At 39.7% G+C, this 19,006-nt stretch overlaps 1 protein-coding gene across 8 annotated transcripts in view; it reads left to right on the forward strand.

Annotated features, from left to right (window-relative positions):
- Window positions 1-19,006, forward strand: part of prom1a (prominin 1a) — a 90,141-nt gene that overhangs the window by 23,044 nt on the left and 48,091 nt on the right. For 7 of the 8 annotated variants that reach the window (XM_080901276.1, XM_080901277.1, XM_080901278.1 and 4 more), the window contains exons 2-3: window positions 14,293-14,351; window positions 14,860-14,886. In XM_080901276.1, coding sequence (XP_080757402.1) covers window positions 14,293-14,351; window positions 14,860-14,886 — 86 coding nt within the window. The remainder of the gene's footprint in view (window positions 1-14,292; window positions 14,352-14,859; window positions 14,887-19,006) is intronic. The other variant, XM_080901279.1, reaches the window with a different exon arrangement.

Here is a 19,006-nt window from a genome sequence, read left to right on the forward strand (position 1 = left end):
TTTTTCTGTGGTTTAAAGTTCACGCCCCAACACCACAAACAGAGAATTTCAAAACGGATCAGTTTGGAACCTAAAAGATTGATTCACAGGAAGTACCAGATGCCTGCACCCACTCATGATGCCACTGGCGTCATGACTCGGTGCAACTAGACCCACGAAAACAAACAAAAAAATGGAGAAGACGTGTGATGCCAGGTCTTATGTAGAAACTCAACTCTTGCTGTCAAATTGGATATCCTATGAATTCTAGCAGAAGCTCTAAAGGCTATACTCAAAATAGACTTTCCTGTACCGATAACTTGGTGTTGCTTTAAACATGTGGCTTGCTTCTAAGGATGGGAATCAGAATTAATGATACAATACAACCACAGCATATTATGTAAAATAACAATGGTATGACGATTAAGAAATATTCGGTATATTGTATTGTCGATAATTGTGTGTTTGAAGCAGAAAAATCTGTTCAGATATATTGTTGGGTCCAGCATAGTATTAGAACATTTCCTAAGATCAATCAAAAAAGGATTCACAATACAGAAATGTCAACTATAAAACAGTAGATACATCCAACTTATAAAAATGTACTCATTCATTATACACACTCCTTTACAATGAATGAGTACAACATGGAATGGAGGCGATCAGCTTTACTGACACCCAGACTACTTTCATAGCAGTCTTCAGCTTGTTTTGGGGTCTGGAATTTTCATCTTTTTCTTGTCCACATCCCACAGATTCTCTATGGGGGCTCAGTTCAGGCAATTTGGCCAGCCTAGTACATGGTGAGCAAACCATTTGGTAGTTGTCTTGGAACGCCCTGCTTTAAAATGAAATAAGCATCTTTACAAACCCTGATGCCTGACCTGCTGCTAAACATCTGTGTGGACTTTGGAGCAGAATTATCGCAGACTGATGAAACTTCACATTTGATTCTGTGCTTCTCCACTCTTTTTTAATTTTAGGACCTTGATTTCCAAATGAAGTGAGTTTGGGAGTGTCTTTATATTAATGCAACAGTTGTACCCCTTTCCTGAAAGTGTGTGTGTGTGTGTGTGGGGGGGGGGGGGGGGACGGGTATTAACATCTTCATGGGGACCAAAAATTGGTAGTTTACTATACTTGTGGGGACAAACAGCCCTCATGGGGACCACGACTTTGAAGGCATTTTTGAGACTCAAAATGTGGTTTTAGTGTCAGGGTTACAATTAGGTTATGGTTAGGTTTAGGGTAAGGGTCAGGCATTCATTTTTGATGGTTAGGGTTAGGGTAAGCGGCTAGGGAAAGCATTATGTTAATGAGATGTCCCCACAAGGATATAAATACACACATGTGTGTGTGTGTGTGTGTGGTGGCTCTTGATGCGCTGACACAGCTTTCAGTCGGCTCCTTGTGAAGCTCTGGCAAGTTCTTGAATCAACTTATAATCTACTCCTCTCAAGGCTGCAGTCATCAGCTTTTTCCTTCCTGTCCTTTCCTTCCATTCATTTCAACAGGTTTTGTGGTGTTTGAACATGACTATTGTGCAGATAAAGCCCTTAAGACTCTTTCTTGGTTCCAAATAAACCCCAAATGAAACTTTGTCAGAATGAGCCATACAATGAAAGGTTTCAGATGGCAAAACCCAAACCATAGAATTCCCTTAAAGGTGAGAGGAAACTGCAGTCAGGTGATAACTTATCTATTCATGTGACCTTTTGCACATGCTCATCATCATTTGATCCAAAAAGTATTGATTATAGCAGCTTTGCATACTTCTATTTGTATGTAAATATCAGAAGTTATTATGCAGGAGGGGGAAAAAATGAGGTCCATGCAGAGTTTCCATTCTGCATTAGTGTTACAACTCCTGTTGAATGTATTCCTTACCACAAATCTCTTCCCTGTTCATGTATGTGGCCTCAGATAACTTTGTGAGGATGAATCCATGTAGTTGCCAACAGCGTCCCTCTGTTCAGGAAAAATCCCCAACTGGCTGTCTGCTTTTGTTGCTCCTTTCGCCTCACAAGCAGAGCAGGGCTAAATGGAGTTTTGTGGTGTGGAAGTGTATCTCATGGCCAGGCTTACTTACTTATTTATTTATTTATTTTTTATAATAAGCCTGTTAGCAATGGATGTTGTCACACACGACTGTCGGGGCTTAGCAGGAGGAAATATTAGAGTTTTGTTGATTCGGCTAGTGGCTTTTGGAGCAAGTTGATTGGAATTTTCTTTTTTCCTTTTTTGTGTGTAGTTCATAAAAGTTCTGCCATCTTTTGCGCCAACAGTAAATACTCTGTACTCTATTGTATATGCAGTGACAAGAGCAGTAATACTGTACAATCTAGGTAAACTATAATTCTTCCCATTTTACCACCTCGTGCATTTTTACCAACTCTCCATGATACGTTCACCGCTCCTTTAAGTATTCTCTCTGCTTGCCTCTGACACTCTTGCTCTGCTGTTTTTCTTTGTCCATCTGTCTTGGTTTGTTTCAGATCCTTCTGTTACACTTAGATGTCTTTCTCTTCTTCTTTCACACTTTCAGCTTTTGCATTTTAGCAGTTCAGCTTATGCTTTTTTGTGGAACCACTTAAAATAAGTCTGTATGTAAAATAAGCATAAATTCTGAAACCCAGCAGCAGTGAACATGTGTGTGTGTGTGCCAGGGTTTTCGTCTTATTTGTCGAGATTTGCTCCATTTAAAGTCCGGTTTCTGTATTTGATTTCAATTTCTAGACAGATGAATTTGTGAAAAACCTTTTTCATTATTTCTTAGTATATATAATTGGGAAATAAACTACAAAAATGTCATCATTTATCATACAGTTACCATTAGACACCAAAGTCCCTAATGATATAATTTAGAATCGCTTTTTTGTCTGTTACATGTAGACACAACATTGGTTTATTTCTTAAGTGCCTTAAAACGTTAGATCTCTTTTTATGCTTGAATGATTCATAGATCAGTGTTAAGTGGCTTAACAAAAAACCGACTCTTCTGAAAATGGTCAGGTCCAAGGACTGAACTGACACTGAGTGAAGAAGTAGTCAATCTCCAAACTAAAACTTTGAAAAACTTTCAGAAAGGCTGAAGAACCATCATTCGAGACTACTTAAAAATGTATTTAAAAAAAAAAGTCTAATTCCTTTGAAGCAGTGTATAAAGAAATGAGCGGTAACTAAAGATTTGTGCATAGTACAAGACATCAGATTGACATTTACATCTCTGACAAGGTTATATCATTAATAAACAACAGAATTGCCATAGTTGATGAATGGGTGACGATTGAGCACTGAATTGGTGAAACTTGAGCGTGGTTGCAGCATTTTCTTTTCATTTTTATAGCGGGAAAGTCCTGTATAGCTTCTACCCCCAACAGGCAGCTTCATGGTCAATTGGACCTCTGTTTTGTGTCTTTTATTTGAGCAAAAAGGCTCCAGTTCCCCACAGGAAAAAGGTTATTGGTTTTTCAAAGACTGTGTTAAATGATAGTCCTGAATAGCTGATGCTGTTTGAGCCTCAGCGCAGCGTTTACAAAGGTCAGTCATTTCAACAGCTCTGCTTCAATAACAGGCACAGGATGTCCTATTGGTTACACAGACAGCCTCGTAACAGAAAGGCTGGTTGTTTCCATAACACTGTAAAAACTACTGTTGGTGGAAAAAACATTTGATAAGTGACAAAACTGAATATGAATGTTGTGATCACAGACATATATCCATTAATATGTATACTCCTATATGAAACAGTAATATATAAATATTTTTTAATGTTTGTCATCATATGATACGACCAACATAGTAAATGAAGTTTCACAGGAAGCCTGAATTAATAAATGCAGATTTTATTTGATAGGAGGCTGAAAGAAAGATCTTTGTCTCTCTATTAAAGTGACCTTCACAGGATATGATTTTAATTCTAAACACTAAGATTTTATAAATTCATAGTTGGGGATCTTGATCAAATAGCAGCATTTGTGACTGTAAGGACATGGAGGGTACTATCCATCGTTGTTATCTAGTTAGCTGCTATCATTACTAACAAACTACATAATTCGAAGTGTAAATCTATTGCCAAAAGGTGCCAGCAACAGCAATATTAAAGTATAATGCTATAGCATAAGTCTGTTTAGACACTAAATCATTACCAGATGTTGTGTTGTGTGCTAGGGTTGTAAATTTGTGGTGTCATCATACCATTGATACTGCAAGATGACATTTTATTTAATCGTGTATCAATCTATACCATGTTATTGTGGATGGTATGATATTTTACTGTCCTGGTATCAAAAGTGTTAACCCTCTGAGGTCCAAGCCATCATAAATGGTAAGTGTAACATTAACCTTATGCTAACTGCATATTCTTGAGAAAAGTAAAAAGTACACCTTTCTTTTTCCCTTGTGTTTCAGTTACACGATTATTTTCTTTATTCCAGGTTTGTCAAGACTTGAGATAATAATATAATAATGAACAGAAATTATGTAATCTGATTACCTAGACCACAGGTGTTGAACTCTAGGCATCGAGGGCCGCTGTCCTGCTTGTTTTCCAACTAACCTGGCCTTGTAGCTTCTTATTGGCAAAGCATACCTGGTCCAGGTAATCAGCAGCAGGTAGGGCAGGGATATCTTAAAAACAAGCAGGATACTGGCCCTGGAGGACTGGAGTTTGACACCCCTGACCTTGACGTTAGAAGAAGGGTTGGGGTCATCACTGATGATGGACCTCATAGGATAAATCCACCACAAAAACACTGACATGAAGAATTTGACACAGTTTTAACTTACACGGATAACAAATTAGAAGAAGGAAACAGACATTAGTTAAGATGAAGACAACAGACTTTTTATAGGCAGCCTACTTTAATCACTGTGGCAAAGAAGGACAACTACAACATTTGTGTGTGTGTGTTGTAAGCTCAGCTGTTTTTAAAATTAAACCAAAGCCATTTAGAAGTGCTTTTTGTGTTCTTAATTACATAACTGGAATACAGCATATGGTGAAAATACGAGTGTGCCTTAATACTATTCACCAACACTGGAGCCTTAAATCTGAAACTGCCCTAAATCCCTACAAACAATCAATGCACAGCAGAACTTGGGGTTTATTATATTCAGTCACTAAATGTGTAGGTTTGAACACTCCTGTCAGATCATTTAATCCATGGGTCTAATCGCCTTTTTGTTTTGTGTTTTCTTGTTGTTTTTTTCTCAGGAACTCTGGAGAAGTTCCTGAGAGGATTACCAGTCACACATCTAATTTGCTTTTCTTATGTATTACTCTAATTAACCAATGAAATGCAAGCTCTTATAGTAAAGAGCTATGGATGATGTTTACAGTTGGAAGTATTGTGCTTGGCATCTGTCACAACACTCTTTTTATTATGTATTAACCAGCCTATTTTTATTGATTAAATCTGTACATTTTGGTGGCAAAATTAATGGAACTGTAAAAAACACAAATTCTCAAAGCAAACATTTAATTTAGTGTAGACCAATAACAGATGGATGGTGTATTTTAAGATGTTTTGTCTGTTTTGACCCTTTAAAATGCATGTATTGAATTTTGATTTTAAGTCCATTCAAAGAGCAGCATGTTGAGAAATGATAAAACACAAAAAAGCAAATTATAAAACATGTCAAATTGAAGTAAAGTGGATCTGAGCTGGTAACACTGAAACCTTTTTATGCATTTCATGCTGGCTTAAAGACCAGAAGAACTAAGGTTAGATGTGTTGCGATCAGATTTGTTTTGACTCCCTGTTGTCAAGCTCACAGAGAGCTGTTCAATATACATATCCATGCTCCACAAGGTAAGAATACTCTTTAAAACGATTTTATACAATTACGCTGGAAAGCCAGAGGATATGCTTTGGCTGAATAATTCACTTTTCCACCCTAGTGAGATCAAAATTCCGGTCCAAGCAAGCACAGTAGGTTGAAAACCCCCACTGTTCATTGCTGTCCAGAAATCTTCTTCCTCTCCCATTTCAACACTGAGCAGAGGAACCATGATAGAGACCTGCTGGAGTCCTCTGGGCGGGTGACTCATTTCTAGTCAAAGTGATGAAAAATTTATCTTGCCAGGTTCTGCTTATCTTGAGCTCCCTGCAAAGCCTCATTACATCTTTTGGAAAAACTCTACTTTGATTTTTGTTTTCAGTTCAGAAGATACTGACGGAGCTTCAACTGCTGGCATTTACTTTTTTTTTAAAATAGCATTCATTACTGTAACACATTTTTGTAGGGTAAGCAGTTCAAAATCCATGAACAATTCGTTTAAATTGCTGAAGCCACAGTTTATATGACAAGGAGGTTAGTGGGGTTAAAGGCCAAAGAATCCTGGCTAATATATGTATGTGTTTAATAAATGACAAGTACCAGCAGGAGGGTTGAGAGGAGAGGGAGCGTGAGTTGAAACTAGAATTAAGTGAGGTTTTCGTTCACATAGGATTAGATGCCTCTCACTGCCGAAGATGGATTCAGTCCAGCACTCTCTCCCTGTTGCTTTTCTTTCACCTCTTATTTCTCTCCTTTGTGATCCTGCAGTCTTTGATCTTTCTCCTTCCTTTGTGTTCTATTCCTCTAGTCTGCAGACATTCTTTTACTCCTTATGGTTGAAAATCGCTCCCATTTTCATTCATCAATTCATTTATTGGCAATAGTAATAACAGAATCTGCTTTTCATTCATTCATTTTGCTCGTCACACTCATACACCAATCAACCACAACATCTTTCTAATCTTGTGGAGGTCTCCCTCAAGCTTCCTAAACAGCTCTGACCCAAAGGGGTAAAAACACTGGAGCTTAAAGTGTGTCCTGTGATGTCAGGCACTTGGATTTATACAGCACGTTCTTGGAGTCTTGTGAGTAGCGGGGTGGGACTTGAGCATGTGAATGTCAGATTGGAAAGGATTTTAAAGCATAGATCATTGCCTCTTTTGTTGTGTTTCTTGGCCAAATCCTGAGCATTTCCTTTGGGGAGTAGGGATTTGTTTAGAACAATGTTTAGGTGGATGGTGCATGTCAAAAGATCCACCTGAATGCCCGGACCTATCAGAATATTGCATTGTAATGAGATGATCAGTATTATTCATTGGATTTGTCAGTATTCAGTGTTAAAGATAATCATTGTACACTAAACAGCTGGGATGATTATTTGAAATCTGCTCTACAGTTGCAGAAAACATTTTCCTGATTTTATAGTTTCAATAGTTATATATTTATTTGTCAAATGCAGCGTGATGATAATTTTGTGAACTATATTCTAATTTTTTTGTCGCTTTTTAATAGGAAACTAAAACATTTATGGATGTAGTAGCAGTCCTAATTTAATCAGAAGAACGTCTCCAGCTATTAAGTTGAATAACTGTTTAACTGTTTACAAATTCTGAGATATAAAATGTAAGTCAAAATTAAATATTGCTATTATAATTTGCCCTTTTTTTCCTTAATTTCAACTTTTTGACTGAAGTCAACAAAAGTGAAGTTTCGCTTCTTGTGCTGTTACACGTTAGCATACTGTACAGGCCTCACAAAACTTGTTTTGGAGATATTTTATTACCTGAAATGATAACATCACAGGTTTCATCCTCTCTGAATAAAAGGGAACACGCCTTATAAAAAGGTCAGTAGCTTCTTTCAAATGTGCATAAGCACAAGGAAAGATAATAGCTGGGCTTGACTCACTGTACTTGTTTTCCTCCAGAAGGCTGGATTATTTTACACCTCGGCTCAAAATGCACAATAGTGACTGGCAGGGGTGTAGGAACTACCCTGAAAGCTGGAAACACTGACACGATCGACCTGTAATAGAGAATTATGTTTCCCAAATGTGGTGGAAAAAAATTCAGACAAAGTATATCACAAAGCTCAGCTTTTCAATTACAGTAGTTACAGTAATTGCTGCTGCAAGGCATCAAATACAAAAGCCAGCAGACGCCTGTAGGTATACCAGACAGATGAATGTGAAAAAAGAAGCCCATGGAAGCCTCTTAGTCAAATTCATGTTCATCATAATTAACTGTAAATTGAACAATTGGACATAACCTGTTTCTGAACAGCCATAATATATGGTTTAAAGATTATTATAAAGCAACTTCCCATTAATACCAATCTGGCTGTGAACAAGACGCAAGCATACGATGTCTAACAATCTGTTGTTAGAATGAAAAGTAATTCTTCTCAACAATTCCATAAGATATTTTTTGTATTCACTGCATTGCAGAAGAAAACTCAAGCTGTGGCTTTGACATCATTATTTTTGGAAACCCTTTGCCTCCAAGAAGCCTTGCTGTCTCTGTCATCATTGCATGATGAGTCACAGCCAGCTCCAGGTGTAGATAAAAAAGATAACACCAAGATGCTCTGTTTGACAGGAGATATAATTGTTTAGGATGTACCCATGAAATTCCTTTTCTAACATTGAATACAACTGTACTGTATTTAATTGGCTTCATCCATAGTGGAAAGGGTCCACTTGAGGACAGTTTTATCTCTTGGTAAGGTCACTACAGGTCTACCATTGTTTAACTTTTACCACTTTAAGTTTCTTAAGAACAAAACAAAAAGACATGAATCTTTAGATACGTGTCACAAAGCTGCTATTCTTCAGTGGACAGCAAAGACAAATCTTGCGTGGAAAGGGCCTGGAGCCAAAATGCAAAGCAAATTGTTTTGTTTTCCCCCTGCATATTCTTTTTACTACTCTTACTCTTCCTAAAGGTGTGCAATGTTACTGATTATTCAACATTTACACAGTGAGCTATGTGCTCTGTCTACCTTGAAACTACTGCTGATGCATCACTGTTGCTGGGAAAACACCTAATTATCTTAGCTACTCAGCTGTATCAGGAAATACCCCATCTCCATTCTTGTAACAAACGGTGCCTTTTCATTTCCTTTCCTGGCTACTTTTGGAAGATAACAAATATCCTTCCTCAGAGTTTTAAGAATCTGTAGGTGGACAACATTTTCTTTTCTAAATCTCTTTAAAGATTTCATATTTAAATTCTGTCTGACTGTAAGTTATAGGCTCTACTAAATGCCTAGCAGAACAGTTACCAATTAAATGAACAGTACCATACATACAGACAGAAACACAAATGTCTACATACTTACACTGCTATCACAACTTTAAAGAAGTATAACAGAGCAAAGTGAGGTCAGAAATTCTGGTCCTGAATGTATTTCCATATGTGAAAGTCATGTTTGAGATTATTAGTTGTATCTGTTATAAATTTGCACATTTCTTGTTACAATCTCTGTTTTTATTAGTTGAAGTGTAAAAAATAAATAAATTTTACGTTTTATGTATATATGTATACAAAATACACACGATACCAAGTAATCACGTAGTTATGAAAACTAACCAAAATCTAAATGGCTCATATTGCTCTATATACATATGGATGGCTTTAATTAAGGCTTTTAAAATGTTACCAAAAGTCATCAGAATTACACTGTAAATAAAAGAGGTAGATTAAACGAAAGGTTCGGCAAGTTTTTCATGGGTCTACATACTCACAGATATAGTTCCCGTATAAATGTGGCACTATTTATAAGGAAATAAGATAAGATTTCTTGCCAAGAAGCATTTCTTTTCATAGAACTATAGTTATGTAGGTTCTGCAATGGTTTGATGACAAATGTGGGAAAGTGGGAAAAGAAAACAATCATCCAAAAAGATCATTTCACAAATATTTTTTTAGTACAGAGATATTTTGTTACTCAGATTATTTGGGGAAAGGTAAAAGGAAAAACTCTGCTTTTGAAGTTGAAAATGAGTCCATTTCAGTTAACTTTATATATGTGTATATATATATATATATATATATATATATATATATATATATATATATATATACACCCAGCACGCCCCTGCGGGCGGTTTATCCTTCAAGCTCGGGTCCTCTACCAGAGGCCTGGGAGCTTGAGGGTCCTGCGCAGTATCTTAGCTGTTCCCAGGACTGCGCTCTTCTGGACAGAGATCTCCGATGTTGTTCCCGGGATCTGCTGGAGCCACTCGCCTATCTTGGGAGTCACCGCACCTAGTGCTCCGATTACCACGGGGACCACCGTTACCTTCACCCTCCACATCCTCTCGAGCTCTTCTCTGAGCCCTTGGTATTTCTCCAGCTTCTCGTGTTCCTTCTTCCTGATATTGCTGTCATTCGGAACCGCTACATCGATCACTACGGCCGTCTTCTTCTGTTTGTCTACCACCACTATGTCCGGTTGGTTAGCCACCACCATTTTGTCCGTCTGTATCTGGAAGTCCCACAGGATCTTAGCTCGGTCATTCTCCACCACCCTTGGGGGCATCTCCCATTTTGACCTCGGGACTTCCAGGTTATACTCCGCACAGATGTTCCTGTACACTATGCCGGCCACTTGGTTATGGCGTTCCATGTATGCCTTGCCTGCTAGCATCTTGCACCCTGCTGTTATGTGCTGGATTGTCTCTGGGGCATCTTTACACAGCCTGCACCTGGGGTCTTGCCTGGTGTGATAGACCCCAGCCTCTATGGATCTTGTGCTCAGAGCTTGTTCTTGTGCTGCCATGATTAGTGCCTCTGTGCTGTCTTTCAGTCCAGCTTTGTCCAGCCACTGGTAGGATTTCTGGATATCAGCCACCTCCTCTATCTGCCGGTGGTACATACCGTGCAGGGCTCTGTCCTTCCATGATGGTTCCTCGTCTCCCTCCTCTTTCTTGGGTTTCTGCTGCCTGAGGTATTCACTGAGCACTCGGTCAGTTGGGGCCATCTTCCCAATGTATTCTTGGATGTTCGTTGTCTCATCCTGGACTGTGGTGCTGACACTCACCAGTCCCCGGCCCCCTTCCTTCCGCTTAGCGTACAGCCTCAGGGTGCTGGACTTGGGGTGAAACCCTCCATGCATGGTAAGGAGCTTTCTTGTCTTTATGTCAGTGGCTTCTATCTCCTCCTTTGGCCAGCCTATTACCCCAGCAGGGTACCTGATCACGGGCAGGGCGTACGTGTTGATGGCCCGGATCTTGTTCTTACCATTCAGCTGACTCCTCAGGACTTGCCTGACCCTCTGCAGGTACTTGGTGGTTGCAGCTTTTCTAGCGGCCTCTTCATGGTTCCCATTCGCCTGCGGGATCCCCAAGTACTTGTAACTGTCCTCTATGTCTGCAATGTTGCCTTCTGGTAGTTCAATCCCCTCAGTTCTGACTACCTTCCCTCTCTTTGTTACCATCCGACTACACTTCTCCAGTCCGAACGACATTCCAATGTCATTGCTGTATAGCCTGGTAGTGTGGATCAGTGAATCGATGTCTCGTTCACTCTTGGCATACAGCTTGATGTCATCCATGTACAGGAGGTGGCTGACAACTGCTCCGTTCCGTAGTCGGTATCCGTAGCCAGTCTTGTTAATGATCTCACTGAGGGGGTTCAGGCCTATGCAGAACAGCAGTGGGGACAGAGCATCTCCTTGGTAGATCCCGCACTTGATGGTGACTTGTGCTATGGGCTTGGAGTTGGCCTCTAGTGTTGTACGCCACATCCCCATTGAGTTCCTGATGAAGGCTCTTAGGGTCCCATTGATCTTGTACAATTCTAGGCATTCCAGTATCCAGCTGTGGGGCATTGAGTCATAGGCCTTCTTGTAATCAATCCAGGCAGTGCACAGGTTGGTCAGTCTGGTCTTGCAGTCTCGGCTGATTGTTCTGTCTACCAGTAGCTGGTGTTTTGCGCCTCTGGTATTCTTGCCAATTCCTTTCTGTGTCCCGCTCATGTATTGACCCATGTGCCTGTTCATCTTAGCCGATATGATGCCTGACAGGAGCTTCCATGTAGTACTGAGGCAGGTTATTGGTCGGTAGTTGGAGGGGACCGGTCCCTTCTTGGGGTCCTTGGGGATCAGGACCGTCCGGCCTTCAGTTAGCCATTCCGGGTGTCTCTCGTTAACTAGCAGCTGGTTCCTTTGTGCTGCCAGACGCTCGTGGAGTGCAGTTAGCTTCTTCAGCCAGTAGGCGTGAACCATGTCGGGCCCTGGTGCTGTCCAACTCTTCATACTGGAGACCCTTTCTTGGATATCTGCCACTGTGATGGTTACTGGACCCTGTTCAGGGAGGTCGCTGTGGTCTGCCCTCAGATCCTCTAGCCACTGAGCATTGCCGTTATGGGTTGCATCCTTCTCCCATATGCTCTTCCAGTATTGCTCCGTCTCCAGCCTTGGTGGTGCTGTTCTCTTATTATTATTGTTCCCTTGCCACTGAGAGTACACCTTTGCTGGTTCTGTGGAGAACAGCTGGTTTATTCTCCTGCCTTCTATCTCTCTGGTGTACCTCCTCAAGCGGCTGGCCAAGGCTGTGAGTCTTTGCTTGGCAGTTTCCAAGGCCTCAGGTATGGACAGCTTGCTGTATTTCTTAGGCACCTTATTCGTCGCACCTTTCTGCAACTCCGTTAGTTGGCTAACCTCTCTCCGTGCTACTTTGATCTTGCCCTCTAGCCTCCTTCTCCATGGAGGGTACTGCCCCTTATGGCTGTTCAACTTGTAGCCAAGCATCTCACTGATCACTGCTGCCGTATTGTAGATCAGCTTGTTAGTGTCGGTAATCGTGGTTGTAGGTATTGCCCGTAGTGCTGCATTAACATCATCTAGCAGACCTTCTGAGGGTACTTCACGTAATCTTGGTAACCGGCTACGGGGGATCCAGGTTTCAAGCTTGGCCATGATCCTATTTTTCAGGTCAGTTCCTCTCGCACTCAACGATCCTTCTCCTATCACACTTGGGGCTATGTACCCAATCTCGGGTGGGGGTGATGATATCTCCCCCCTGACCTGGCGTCCTGACTCCTCCTTGCCGTAGCATTTGTGTTGTACCTCGTCAATCTCTAGCTGTGAGAGCAGTCCCTTCTTTCGAATGTTGGAACACTGAGCTACTAGTTGTTTCGCCGTCATTGTGGATGTTGGGTATCGAAGAATCCATAGGTCCCTCATCCTATTCATGTAGCCCCTTCCGCCGGGGTTACTTGCGTAGTAGCATTCCAACAACGCCCTGTTTTCGTCCCTTGCCCACCGATGCCTTCTTGTTCCAGTAGCCCACTTTTCGTCAGGGTGCCCTGGTTCCTCAACACCTGACGCGGACCTTGTTGATCCGGGCGACGTCCGAGCCGGCATGCCTTCATATTTATCTGTCTCGCTCATGTCTGCGGTAGGCTTGCTTAGCATAGGGGGTCTAGCCTTAGGACCCTTACTGGATACAGACGCCCCAGGCAGGAATCGAACTTGCGATCCTCTGTTCCAAAGGCGTGTAGTCTAACCACTACGCTATCCAGCTGCTATATATATATATATATATATATATATATATATATATATATATATATATATATATATATATATATATATATATATATATATATATATATATATATATATATATATATATATATATAGCGTGACTGTTATTGCTATTTCCACTGCTGCATGTGCTAAAGCAATAACTAACATTAGTTCATTATTTAAAGACGCAGTAAAATAGAAAGTGAGCTGGGTGTTGCACACTCATATTTTTAGCTAAGAATTCATCGAGAGAAACATTTAATTTCATTGATTTTTGGTATCTAATTTAATATCAATAATGTGACATGTTGGTGGTTTTGCTGATTAACAAAATCGTGATACTGACATCCACCAGGTAGAGTATTTTAAGTAATCAGGATACAAATAGCTACAACAGAGTCCAAACATATAGACAGACTACAACTAAATAAAATACAAGTTCCTCACACTGTCAGCACAAGAGTTGGGGATGAGGAGGCTGCAGTGTCACAGTGTGGCTCTGGTTTTCCTGACATTCTTGTCAAAAATGTCAACTTCCTTCTTCAGCCTGGCATAAATTATTTCTCAAAATGTGCAGAGTCTACAGTTTACTCCAGTTCCTACCTAAGTAAAGTGTCAATACTAAGACTGTTATAAACAAACTGTCAATCAATATGCTGAACAGTAATATTGAGCATGAACTATAAAGATGTTTGTGTACCACTCTAAAAAAATCCCAATTAAGACTAGTATAGAGTATGGAACACTTTTTGTATTTATTTGGGACTAATTTGGGACATGTAATGTTTTTGTGTTGTATCCTGTAGTAATATCAAATGTCTAAATTGTAACAGAGGCAGATGTGTTTAAAAACGTTGCCACGGATGCTAGAAATTCATACAATTTAATGAGAGTGCGATATAATCTGCTGGATAAAAGAATCCTCCATGCATGTCATTTTTTATTACAGGAAAACACCAAAGTTCTCTTCATGTGTTTGTTTTCTTTATGCCGCTGCAGATCTTATTGTCAAACTGGCAAAGGACAAGTTTGGAGCCATTCAGACGGAATATCAAAAGGTAACTGAGTGTGTGCTTGTTTGTGTGGTGAAATGATTGCTTTTCTGTGCCTTTCATCCTCCTTGCTGCATGTTTTTACTGATTGGAAACAGCAATTCATGAAATACATTACATTAGAAATGTAGAAACGCAGTAGTCTGTGACTTCTCTAAAACAAGGTGTCAATAGCTTTCATTAGCCAAGGCAATGCCATCTTTTTACCGGCATTCCAGGGGAAAAAAATGGTTATTGCTTCTGGCACAACCTATAAATTTAGAGAGATAAATCATTTGAGCTCATTGGAGCAAACAGGTTTGACAACCAAAGGCTTTTTTAGGCCTGAGAGCTAAATAAAGAGTGCAATTTGCAGTCTTATTTATGTGCTATGTATGGAAATGCATGACTTTAATTTCTCTTTTTGTTGTTCTCTTTCATCACGTGTTCACTTTGTGGCTTTGCTCTTTTTTTTTTGATGCTGCATTGCCTTTGTCTTCTGCATGCCCTCTTCATCTGATCTGGCCTCCTTCAGCCAGAGAACATAGTGCTGACCCTTCAGGTAAAGTCTGCACACTGGACTTAAAGTCTAACCGATCCCCCCCTTCCCATAATTCTCCACTATGAAAGTCATCAAGGCTGCACAATCATAGCTGAGATATTAATCTTGTATATTTTGTCTATTTTGTCATATTGATAATTGGAATATACAGGATTAGTTTTGCAGCCTTGTAACTTTCTCTCAGCCATCCCATCAACCTCACAGCCACCTTGGAACCTTCCCTTTAGCTTGACCTAAACCGTAGCCCCTCTTTCTTTTTGAAGCACATCCTCGTGCAGAGTTTTGTTTTTTCACTTTTATGGAAGTGACAGAGATGACTGGATAGAGAAACATAGAAAAAATGTTTTATACCACTAAGTGTCAGAGAATTCTACTTTGAATTTCATCTAGTTTGAACTTCGTGTTACAGGGGTTATGGTAAAATATTGCCTATAGTTCTCCACTGGCTCCTGAGGACCTACTGTGAGGCTAATATGTAGCACAAAACGGGACACTTACTGCCATATCAATCCAAGCATCGTCACTCAAATTTGACTTTTTTGAACTGCAAAGTAGTCTCCTCCTTTAGTTTTTATTATTATAATGATTAACAAGGATATTATACTTATGTTCATTATATCAGTGCATAAACAGTGTTCAGTGCTCATGGTGAATATCTCTGTATTCACTAGTCAGCATCTCAGCTGTATTTACTTTGACATCCACTTAAAAACACAGCATGTAAAAGCCACATGTAACACAACAGATACATTATGTTTGGGATCCTGATGGTGGCAGAACTCTGGACCTGGACTTGTAGTATGCATTAAGTGCAGCATTTTCCCTGGTTTAAAAATCTTTTCTATATCAGCATAAACAGGCTGGACTACCTCACAGGTCAACAAACTGTAACAGTGATTTTTACTGTGATTCTACAGCAGAGCTTTTAAATGGTTTGAATTTGTGCTTGTAGCCTGCCTGTAAAAGGCAGTGATTTCAAACTTTTATTGGAAGAGCAAAGCAGAATAGACTCTGTCCCAGCATGATATTATCCAGTGTCATGCCTGCTACCTTGAACATTTTGTAAAATAAATTCTTCCTCATATTGGGGAAATTGCTTATCACATCAGGCCCAATGCATTGCAGTTTTTGTTTTGTTTTTTAATATTTATTTTTTTAAGAACAGCCTTTCATAGCCCTCATAGACAAATGCAAAGCAAATCAATCATCAGGCTTTAAAAGACTATTTAATGCAAAATCACAGCTGGCAGTGTGTACGGTAGTCTTAGTTTTAACCAAAGTTTGCTTACGGTGGATTTAAATTGTCCAACCGTGTGTTTGAGAGTGTGTGTATTTACATGTTTTCCTGCAAGTATATGATGTTAAAGAGTACTTATACATAAATGTATGTTCATGACTTTATAGGGTATTTTCTGTGTTAGTGGGTGCTATACACCTACTTAAAAATCAGTTTGACAAAATTCTTCAAATCGTACACTTTTACCTCTTCATTCAACCGTGCTACAGTTATTCATTTTATCTCAGTTCCCCTGTATTAAACAAAGCTTTCTTAAAATAGGCTGCTCTTCTTAAGCTTTGTGTTGATTTGAATAGGTGAGTGGGGCTTCATATGGCCTCACATGGCCTCATTGTTGCATGTGTGTTGTTGCTGCCTGTGTTTGAGTAATTTCTGTAACTGTGAGACATCTGCTGCTGCCTATCTTGGCCAGGTCTCCCTTGAAAAAGAGGTTTTTAATCTCAATGGGATCTTCCTGGTTAAATAAAGGTTAATAAATAAATAAATAAACATGGCCATTTTAGATCTATCCACTCTAATAGTAAACATACAGAATCCCAGAAAAACAGAGCAGAGAAGTAGGCTGAGCTCTTATTGGGCATTAAGTTAACTGTTAATGAATCAAGGAAACGGCTTCTTGCTTGAGGATGCTTCAGCATGCCTCATGGCTGCTGCTGGCATTAAATCTGTTTCATGTTAAAGAAATTCACATCTTCACTCTTCAGACATGCTGCCAACCCATCATCCAGTTTGTTCTTATTGGAAGGTCACCTTCTTCTTTTGGGCACTTGCCAAGACAAAGCTATAGTCCCAAAATAGTAAGAGCTGGAGGCCCTTTAAGAGTGGCGGTGGAAAAAAAACGGCACATTTTTGACCTTTTTTTTTTTTTTTGCTGAAGATTCACCCAATAACAAGCAGAGCCCAGAAGGAGAATGACAATGCAAGCACTACAGTTTGCACAGTGTCCTCAACAACTGTGCTGACATTGGTGCCTTTAGATGATACACATACACATATGTGCACACACCCACGCAGACACACAGTCTTTCCTTTAGTTTTTGCCTCACAGCATTTTCAGAATCTCTGATTTCCCTTTTTCTCTTTGGACTCTGCAGTCTATATTTTTAAGGTCATAAAGAAAGCGATTAAGAGACTTTTTTGATGTCTTAGAAATTAATGTAGTCACACAGCTGGAGCCTTCACTCCTCCAAACATTAGCGACAGGACTGTGGGTTATTATCTTTACTCGAGTTTTCCATGTTTGCGTAAAGATTTAAAAATGAACCAGAAGACTGTTCCTCTCAGTCTTATTCAGAATCTATTTCTACCCTACCTTTTAGCCAAAAGCCAATGAAGGAGTCCCTGAAGGAGGCAGGTCACTGACTTGTGAGGGCGATTAAGATTAGTAAAAATCAGCTGGGAGAGCAGTTCCTCTATTCAAAGCAGTGATAGCAGTGCTGCTTTGATCCTTTCATAACGAGAAGCTATTGAACATCATTGTGACAAGTTACATATGGTGTGGGAATTACCAATCCCCTATTTAATTTTGACAATTTCCAGAGCCTATGCTGCGTGCAGTTTAGGTAGGGGCAGATTAAGTAGGAGCACTGTGGCACATGACAAGAAGAGCAAGTGAGAAGCTGCCAACAGCAGCATTTTAACTCTCAGTATATCAGAAAGAATTTGCTAAAGAAGCTTGTCATATTGAATATTGAAAGTTAAGGATTATTTAGGCCGTCATTGACAAATGATGTGCAGATTTCATAGGTGATGTTGAAAGGGTTCTAATTCCAGTAAATACAGTAATAGAAAGCACCATCTCCAGGCTTGCCCTTGTGCTGTGGAGGTGCACATCTACAGCGAATGCAAAATCTCCTCCACTGTGTCACAACAGTGATCCTTTAACATGCATTTCATTTTAAAGTTGCAGGAACTGACTCGGGAAAATACTGAGTGGTGAAGGAGAATGTGCCTTCTCACAGTTTTGACAGTCTGACCCTAGGGGATGAATTCACCACATATAGACCCATAAATATATTAAAAATATATTTAAAAAATATCTGCATGCTCATGCTTGCACTCTTGATATGATGCTACTGATGAGAGTGCTTTGTTATGCTTGGAGGCCACAGGCTTTGCCACAGAGCTCAAGTTTGACCTCTGGGGTATAAAATTTGTGCACCTGCAAGGGGTCAGAGCAGGACTTCCTAGGAGCAATTCAAATGTAGCAGGAGCACCACAAACAGAGCAATGCAGAGACAAATTTAAACCAGGTCCGTTTTTTGTTTCTTTCAGGTGCAGAACTTAAAACTTCTTGTTGTGTTGTCTTATGCTAAGAAGTTAATGAAGTTGATATAAGATGAGTATTTCGGTCTAATAAAGATGGACACATTCGTTAGAATCTTCCTGAAGTTTGTAAGGTTGTTTTATGAAACTGAAGAAGTGACTTGGATGAGTGACGAATCGTTTCTCCCACTGAAAACGCTATGTCCAGATGAACAGATTAACCTTTTGGGATTTACTTACCTGACTGATTGAGTATGCATGCAAGTTTTAGCTAGGCGGAGGAAATGGTTACATTTTCTGATTACCGGCTACAAATTTTCACAGTAAAATTTCAGTTTCAGCCACCTAAGTTTAATTATTTTTGTTTATTTGTTTTAGAACTTCACCTCACCATTACTTACTAAAATCCTCTCCTGAATCCTGGAAGTTAGAAGAATCATCCACTGCCAACAAATGATTTCGCTTGCTTCATGGTTTGACTCCCTAAACTTAAATAAATTATAATGGTCTTAGGCATATACCTTATTTTCAATGAATGCAGAGCTCCACTGAAACAGG

The sequence above is a fragment of the Rhamphochromis sp. 'chilingali' genome, assembly GCF_963969265.1.
Source record: "Rhamphochromis sp. 'chilingali' genome assembly, chromosome: 13".
In the NCBI taxonomy this organism is placed as follows: Eukaryota; Metazoa; Chordata; class Actinopteri; order Cichliformes; family Cichlidae; genus Rhamphochromis; species Rhamphochromis sp. 'chilingali'.